Raw genomic sequence first — 9,154 nt, forward strand, 5'->3', positions numbered from 1 at the left:
TTCCCACATGCACAAATGGTCTCTTAATAGCTTAGTTATTATTGACTCTACTACTTTTACCCAGTATAGCATTTTCAGTGGTTCTCACCTGATTTTCCAAATTGTCTGGATTATCTGAAGGCTGGCCAGCGTGCTGCAACAAAGAACTAGTTAGAACTATTGTTTCAAGTATGTGAATGGATTTCACTAAGGGCTTTGACGATAAAGCATCCATCCATTTCTCTGGTTACCTTTACCCCAAAACAGCACAAGCCATCTGACCTAAACTACTATATCACTGTTGTCCATATTGCTACATGAAGTATCACTGAGAAAGTAAGCATTATACAACCCTATCTCTGTCTCTGCCCAGCTCAACCATCCCAGGTGAAGGCCTAATGGCTCCAGGTTCTGGCAGAGCATGATGAAGACATATGGTTCACAGAGGATAAAATGTTCTTTTGCTCCCTGTTGCTAATTTAACTTGGGGAGTGGAGCTTTAGCTCAATCATGCCCAGTGATTGCAACTCTAATGGACATTATATAGAGGGAGAAGTAAATGTTTTACAGCCAGTTCCTGAAACACCACCCCAAAACTACCAGTCAGGCCAGGGAGATCAGGGATCCCCTGCTCCTTTACCTACTTTGGGATGATGCCCTGCCTAACAAGCAGGAGGCCCCATTCTAAGTTTTAAATGGAAAACTCAATGAATACGTTCTGGCACTGTAAAGGGAAAGTGACTTTACATAACCCCCATCTTTGCAGCCTGCATTGTTGGTCTGCACCGGTTCATGCTTCTGTAATGGGCAGTGTTTAGCGTCTATTCCAGTCTTGCCTCCATAATGGATCCCGTCCTTGTCTCACTGAAAGCAATGGGAGCTTGGGGCTGATATGGGATCCAGGTTTTAGCTTATGACATTTCCTTTTGGGGAGTAGCCAGAATGTGACCAACGCTTGTTTGGGTGTGAAAGATGGTGGGTTCTGAGCAGACCATTTGGCTTCAGTCCTTCCCTCCGTGGCTAAATGGTAATGCTTAACATGTGTGCGATGACGGGTTTCTGGAGGGGGAAGTTTCTTAAGCATCCTGGGTCAAGTTGTATGGTTCTAAATAAAGAGACAAATTCCCATTGGTTTCAATAGCAGTTCGCCTAAGGGAAGAAGTATTGATTTTTGCCTTGCCATAAGCTCTTCCTGATATGCTAGTTCTTTTGAGTATGTACCAGGTAAGGTCATACAGCAGCCTCCTTCCCCCTGTGACATTGATAGTTCAGTGCCAGTGGAAAAACTGTGTGAATGGGATCTTATTCTTTCTTCCTGAGACTTTCAATACCACATTTATTTTGTTATATTTATTGGAATTTACACTTGCTAGTAGAGCACTTAGATGCTCCCAATTCATTTTCCTTTAACTACCTTCTCACAAGGTCTCAGGCCCCAGCCTCTCTCCTGCTGTGAGCCAGAAGCTGTTGGTGAGACTTTCTTTACAGCCTGAAAGTGCTGCTCTCTGACCTTGTGGACTGTTGTTTAAATGCAGCAGTGGGCTCCATCTTGTATGGAGCAAGCTGCTTCTGTAGCTTTCACAGGTCTGACTGGTAGAGGAGGAAAACAGACTAAGGAAAACACAACCCAGGTGTGCTCCAGGGCACAGGGTATAACTACAGCAACTGGTCTGCCTTTCTCTCTGCAAGACCCAGAGAAACAACTTCTTCCCAGATGATGGTACACAGCTTCTCCGGAAGCAAAGCTTCCATCTGAGAGAATAAAATCCTGGGGCTGACATTTTCACATGTGTTCAGGTTCAACAACTCAGGAGTGTGACTTTTGGTCAGATAATTTGGCTCTGACAGTTTCTGTGTTCATTATTAACAGAGAGCTGAAATAAGCGGGCTTGGAGTCTATATCCCTGTCTTGCCAATCTGGGGTTTATCTTTAAGCCTACAACTGTAGCCTTTTTTTCTCACAGATGGAGACTGATAACAGATGGTTCTTGAAGAAAAGGCACCAAAGACACTAATCCTCAGCAGACATCATTCTCTTTGTAACTGTGAGTTTTAAAATACTTACTTTTAGGCTTTCTTCTAAAATGTTACCTTGGACTTTATTTCATGGAAATGATGCTAGATTTTAAAGATAAATGTAGCGTATTGTAATTAACATGGTTTACTGTAGCCTTCTTACAACAGAAAAGACATAATTTAAAACCCCCCAAAAGTAAGAACAGGAAACAAATTAACCCCTTTTGGCATGACAGCAAGCAGTACACAGTGTGCACATTTGGTTTCTGAAACGTGTATATGTTAGTAAGACAAGCCAAGCTTTTAATGAAGGGGGTTGACATAGGCTGTATTTCCATGCAGCAGAGGCTGGATCGAGGAGGAAGGGCCTATTACATGAAGGTCTGATTGAGATTTGAACTTTCTCAAAATCCATAGGACGTTCTGATGTGATTTTTCAGCACAGGTCAGTCTCTGGTTATAGCGGAGAGTCCTCTCAGTTCCTGACATTTCTCTATCACTTCCATTTCATGGTAGCATTGACTTGAGGGGGAACTGAATTGGGGTCCTGCTTTAGGCCTGGAGGGCTGAGTTGTCTTTCTTGGCTACAGGCTGTTAGAAAGCAATCCGTATCTAGCTTGTGCAAAACAGATTTAAGATTATGCTTTGTGTCAGTTTCCTTTCTTCAGTGGGGACAAAGTATTTCCAGGAGTGCCATGAACAGTAGCTTGCATGCCATTTCAGAAGTCTAAAATGCTGTCAAAATGCTAAGCACATGGATTGGGAGCCTTGTTTATCTATGTCTGGCATGTTGATTTGAAGAAAAGGTGATGCAACACAATAATCTGCTAGTGTCAATAGCCGTGTCTGTTACAAATAGAAACCTCAGACTGTAATGTGGAGCAAATCTGGATCTGCAATTGTAGCTCAGACCCATTTCTAGTCATACCGTTCCCTGAGTTTCTGCACTGCATTTTCTTCATTTTCATTGCTAATTTAATTAAGTTCAAGCTTCACTTCAAAACAACCTGTCTTCTGCCTATGCTTATATCAAAGACCTCATCTCTTCCTATATCCCACGCCCATGGGCCAAGATTCCCACCTGTCCAATCCCTTTGCCTTCCTTACCAAACTCCCATCTGCCTACCTCATTTCACATAATGAAGAGCATGTTTAGCAAATGCCCCTCCTCTCTTCCTGCAAAAAATTTGTGACCCCCTTATCTGCCTGCAACAAATCCCCTATAGAACTACATGTTCAAGCCTTGGTAATTCATATTAGACTTTCTAATCCATGTCTTTGTCAATTAACTGATTTTCAAATGTGCTGAACACCTACAACTTCCACTAAATTCAAGGTACCCAAGTTTGTAAATATTTGGCTAAGCATTGTGCCCAGAACTACACAGGATGTTTATGGACAAGTTCAGAATAGAATCCAAATTTTGATAGTACAGTGAGTCTAGAGAGTAAGGAAATCTGAGATAGATGAGAGGGGAAAGGACTTTTTAGGCAAACCATTTAAAACACTTGACTTTATGTTAATATATATTTCACTTGAGCAAGTAATTAACATTTTGGATAAAACCCCCTCTTGCTAAAAAATGGAATGCCCCATCTGCAATCATAATGCAAGAGATCACATGCTCCAAAGCTCCTCTGGCAACACCAGGGAAAATCAGAGTTGACAGTGACATTTTTAAGGCATGGGGAAAAGTTTTAAAAAGAGGGGAAAACCCACAAAAATAATTCCAGACCCCCTCCCCTCCCCCCGCCCCTCACCCCGCCACAGTGCCACCCAGTCGCAAAGAAACAAAATCTAAAGGCCATAAACAAACTTTTGTAGCTCACTTTGGATTTGCTAATCCAAATTTAACATCAGCTGCTTGGAGAGCCCTGGATAGAATGTGTTACATACCCCCAGCTTTTCCTGACAACAGATCACCTTTGAGCAGCATTGGCTACAGCAGTGGTTTCCAAACTCTGACAGATCGAGCACCACCAATTTAAAATGATACAACCTTAAGTACCACCAGCAAATTTTTGTCATATAAAGTAATTATAATAAACTTGTTAACGCATATCACTGACAGGTTGTCTGCGTACCACAGTCTAGAAACTGCTGGGCTACAGCTTGATTCCTCTGGTGTGATACTCTTCATGCTTTTGAAATCATCTTATAGAGATGGTACATCAGATCCAGACTATACCTACCTAAACCCTTGATGCCAAAGGCCTTGGTTCTGCAGTTGCCTTCCCCTGCCTTTGCAAGAGAACAGCCTTTCAGAATTTAGCATCGCCAGCTTTGTCCTACAGAGACTTGACACAACTGCCCTTTTTGCTTTATTAAGCCTGACAGTGCAGCTGCAACTGGCCCTAATTGGCATTTTTGACAGCAGCCTCAACAGAAAGGTATGAGACTGGAGGATCCATGGAAATAAAACTCCCATTCATTCAGCTCCCTAGAAAGGGCCCCCTCCAGTATGCGGCTGAGGTTGAGTGCAAGTCAGTGCGAGGAAAACCCATGGTGCCATTGCCTAGGCTGTATCTATTCTGTGAATAAATGAAGGACTTCTGTTTCCAGAGCTGAGAGTCAGCATTTTTACAAGTACTAAACTCAGTTTAAAGAACAAAATGGGAGCTAATCAGTGTGTGGTCTGTGTAGTCAGGGTGCAGTTTTCCTCTCTGCATTTGGCACTGGAGTCTTGTTAACTGCCTGCATGTTCTGTGAGCTGTCAGTGACCTCAAGCAGATTGAGCCAAAGAGGCAGAGCACTAGGCCTGACTTTGTTCCTATGAAAACAGAAATGGCGCAGCAATGAACCTGAGTTCATGCCAATAACAATGTATTGATGGGAGTCTTTATTTATACCAAAATTAATTATCCAAGAGCCACCAAGAGGGTCATCCATGGAGAATGAGGCAGCACTGCCCTCATTTTAACGTCTGTACACACCTGCACGATGAGAGTTTTATAACAAAAGTGATAGTTAGTTCACCTTCTCCCCTGTAAGTTGCTCTAATGTTTTGTTACACTCACAGCTAGGAAATCGTCTTATTTCAAGGCTGAATTTGTCTAACTTCAGCCTCCAATCACTGCATCTTGCCATGTCAGACTTGAAAAAGCCCCTCTACTCTCGGGTATCTTTTCCATGAACAAGTACTTACTTGTAGCTATCAAATCCCTTCTCAATGATTAAACTCTGTAGTATTTCTACATCTCTCCTGAAGTGCAGACACACATACTAGATGCTGTTTCTGTAGCAGTTCTACCAAGGAAGACAGAGGCTTCTTAAGTTTATCCGTGCTTTCCTGCTTCTCTACTTGATTCCAGCCTGATTATGGGAACAGATACAAGAACTGCCTCTCTCAGCCTACAGTCTAATGAATCTTGAATAATTTCCTTCTGCTGGCCTACATCTAAGGATATCTTACGCATTTGCATTTGCTTCAGCTTAGGCTCAGGTCCAACTCTCACAGAAAGATCCAATGGTAGCCTTTGCATGGATGCTAATGGAAATTTTATACGGATTCTAGCTATCCACATTTCTCATGCAGCCTGGAAAGGGCACCCTTGAATAACTGTTCTGCTAGGATTTGGGGGAATTTTGTGATACTGATCAGCTTCAAGAGGAATGCCTTTTCCATTTATGGTCAGGAGCCAGACAGCTCCTGGGCAGGCCATCAGAGAAAACCCCATTAATATCAGTGAAACTAGGCCATGTCCTTTGTTCCTGTTCATACAGCACAGAGCCATGTAGAACTGGTCAGGTAAATCTTTTGGTCTCTTGACTCATTTGAAATCATTATGGAAGCTGCGGATGGTCTAAATCACTGTTCTCTCCTCCTGACAGTGAGTGCTTATCCCCTGGGACAGCATGTCCTTGTTCATGTTGATGAATTACTGAATCTGTGTTTTACTGAGAGAGTGGTTTCTTATTTCCCCTGTTTTCTATCTTCTTCTAATGTGTCCCATGCTTTACCCTTCACTGCTAGTATTTTTCATGAAAGATGGTATAATTTTTATTTTCCCCCAACAGGTTACATTTTTAAAAATAATCACAGAGGAAAGGGCTGGTTTTGATGGATCTCTGTGAACTGAGGGAAACAAGTAAAAGTTTCATGAAAATACCTCAGTATGTAATGGCTTTGGAAAGTGACAGCCTGGTTATTTAACACATGAATGTTCAACAAACCTCCAAGATGAGGGTGTCATAAATATGTTGATATCATAAACTACTCACATTCTTCTCATAGCTCATCACCAAAAACATTGCTATTTTTTCCCTTATTTTTTTATTTCTGAACAACTTTTCAAAACACTAGGCGTTGTCCCCACCCATGTGGTCTTGCCCTTTGGCCCAGAGTTATGTAGGTGGGTACTCTTCGGTGTATTAAAGAAGAGGAAAGGATCTATGCTGGTTAAAACTAAATGCTTTACCTTCTAGTCTAATTACCTTTGCATGTCATTGTTCCCGAAATAGTAGGAAAGATGAATATTTAGGGGAGGAGTCCAGTAGTGTAGATTTTTATGCTGCTGGTAGGGGCAATAGCATTGGTTTTGGGTAGTTCACTGGATTTTATTACAGGGACTACATGCTATTATTAATGAGGGAACTAAGGAAAAGCAAATGTTAATTAGCTTGAGCAATTACCCTCTTGTTTTGTTTTCTGGAAGGCATTTTCAGTGACCTCAGTCTAAGAATAGATATTTTTCTCTCTGTTGCATCTAAGACTTCTGAAATGTAACAGCCTTTTATAATATCCTATATTTATCATGTATGCGGTGGAGTTGTATTGTTTTTTAAATGGAATTCTGCACTGTGGGAACTCCACAGAATCTATTCAGCTGAAGCATGAAAAAATTACATCCCCTTGCTCTGTGCTTTTCAGTTTCTCTACCAAAGTTTGTTAATGATAAAAAGATGTGTGTTAAGCATGGATTTTTCCTTGCACTCGCTGACCTGGGAGGGTGTGAGGAAGCTGAAATCAACTCCATGGCAAGAATTATAGGCTGCCTATACACATGCTTGGAGATGGGGCAGGGGCACGTTTTAATTAGAGCGATTCTCAGAGAGTCACTCTAATTAAAACGCCACAACATCACGTGTATTAAGCCCCCACACATTTAAAAAGGGCTGCAGGATGCTTCAACTGAAGCTCATTCAATGAGCTTTGGTTAAAGTACCCCAGTGGCTATTTTTAAACCTGTGGGGTCTTATACACGTGATGTTGCAGAGATTCTAGAGAGTTCTAATTAGAGCATGTTCTAATTAGAATGCATCGGAGCATGTGTATAGGCACCCTTAGGTGTCAGAGCAAGAATCAACAGCTCATCTGCTGTCCTCTGACTGTGAAGACAAAGCCAGGTGGAAAACCAGGGCCTAGATGGCAATGATTTGCATCACTGGCAAAACAGGGCAAGGTCTATGCCTTGCAGAGTAGACAGGATCACTACAAAGAATGAGCCAAGATGTGTGTAGAATCCATGGGGATATTCCATGGATCTTGGGGAATCCACAGGTGGAGGCCCAGCGCTTCTAAGACATGTTCTTGGGGCCTGAGACTCTCATGTGGGTAGGGGGGTTCCAGTTCTGTCAGAAAGCCGACATTGGCTTACCTAAGAAAATCCCTGTTAGTTTATCAGGAGGTTGAGAGCAAGGAGAATTATCTTTCCCTGGGCTCTGCTCCATTTTTGCCTAGCCACTCCTAAAATGACAGCACTTCAAGTGCTTGGAAATTATTTAAAGGAGCTTCTACAAGGTTTGGAAGGATGAAGCTGTTAGGTTAGCTCCTTCCTCCCTCTCCCTGAATCTTGGCTAAAGGGAACATCTTTTCTTCTACTTCTATTCCCTCCACATTGAGAAGGAGGATAAAACACCTAGGCCCCCCTCCTCAGATCTCACTGAAGAGCAAAAGCAGCAGACGAAGGAAACGGATCGATTTCCAAATCTATTGCTGCTTTTGCTCCCCTGCATCTCCCTGTCGGCCTTTTTTAGGAGGATTATTTTAATAACACCATGATTCCATTTGAGTTTTGTACAGGATTGAGAAGTTCTCACTTGTACCTTTGAAAATATGCATCACATCCCTGCCACTGCCTAAGAGGACAGCTGCAAAAATAGTGTCTTTTTCAACCTGCACCCCATTTAAATGAAAAGCAAGGCACAAGGAAAGCGTAGTTCTCTTGCGGTCTATAGCTCTCAAATAAATAGATCATTTAGAAATTTCAGATGTTTGTATTTCCATTTTGATCATATCTGCTACTTGTTTATTTAGGCGTATTTACAAATATATTCACCCATAAATCCTAGGATATGCATGCTGTATAATACTTCTTATAAAATATGGTGTGGAAACACCTCACCACAATGAACTATAAATAAAATATATGTAAAGTGCCAGATATAATCCTTTTAAAAATATGTTCTAATTAAAACCAGCGTTTTGCCCAACTCCCTCCTGCGCTGCATTAACAGCTCTTTATACTGATATACGTTCAGTATATGATGGCCTGTTTGCATTACACAAGCAGGAATTGCTTGGACAACCCCCTAACTCTTCAGCTTCAAGTCCAGTGGCTTCAGGAAGTTTGGCAAGGGCAGATCCTCTAGTGCCTCTGGGAATTGTTCGGGTGATATGGTCCCGATTAAGATGCGCATAGCACTAATGAACAGAGAGGGGGGGGATAAGCCTGCCAGCCACTGATATCTGTTCTCTCCCAAGAGTTCTTGCCAAGGCTGCTGATTGTCCAGCAATTGTTGTTTCATTGGAAACTGGAGCTCCTGAGGCATGAAGAGGAAAAGGGAGTCCAGTGAGAGCAGCTTGGTGCGCAGGTTTACTGCTGGGGTCTGGGAAATCTGCTGGAGCAAGATGTCCAAAGGGGTGTTCCCAGAGCTGTCATGTAAGCAAGGCGATGCACCGTGTCCCAGCAACAGGATTAAACACTCAGGTCTCACCAGTTCACAGGCCACATGCAAGGCAGTTTTACCACCCTCCACACGGCTGCATCCACTGCAGTCCAGGTAGCTAATTCGGTCACTTTCTGGGAAGTCTCTGATGGCTTTGAGGATCCTGAGCAGGATGTGGATGCGGTTATAACGAACTGCCATGGCCAGGTGAGGAGCCAGTGACTGACAGCAGCTGAAGCTGGGGCTGGGGATGGCCAGAGAGCTCTGGGGA

At 42.6% G+C, this 9,154-nt stretch overlaps 2 protein-coding genes across 2 annotated transcripts in view; one reads left to right on the plus strand and one right to left on the minus strand.

Annotated features, from left to right (window-relative positions):
- The window catches only part of TECPR2 (tectonin beta-propeller repeat containing 2), a 173,566-nt gene that overhangs the window by 80,444 nt on the left and 83,968 nt on the right, over window positions 1-9,154 (plus strand). Inside the window, exon 20 of the mRNA XM_014517100.2 lies at window positions 1,944-2,024. Coding sequence (XP_014372586.1) covers window positions 1,944-1,954 — 11 coding nt within the window. The 3' untranslated portion in view covers window positions 1,955-2,024. The remainder of the gene's footprint in view (window positions 1-1,943; window positions 2,025-9,154) is intronic.
- Window positions 5,712-9,154, minus strand: part of ANKRD9 (ankyrin repeat domain 9) — a 3,836-nt gene continuing 393 nt past the window's right edge. The window contains 1 exon segment of the mRNA XM_006039463.3: window positions 5,712-9,154. This exon segment is cut by the window's right edge and continues 8 nt beyond it. Within this exon segment, the coding sequence (XP_006039525.1) occupies window positions 8,527-9,154 (628 nt within the window). The 3' untranslated portion in view covers window positions 5,712-8,526.

This window comes from Alligator sinensis, unplaced genomic scaffold (genome assembly GCF_000455745.1).
Source record: "Alligator sinensis unplaced genomic scaffold, ASM45574v1 scaffold85_1, whole genome shotgun sequence".
Lineage (NCBI taxonomy): Eukaryota > Metazoa > Chordata > Crocodylia > Alligatoridae > Alligator > Alligator sinensis.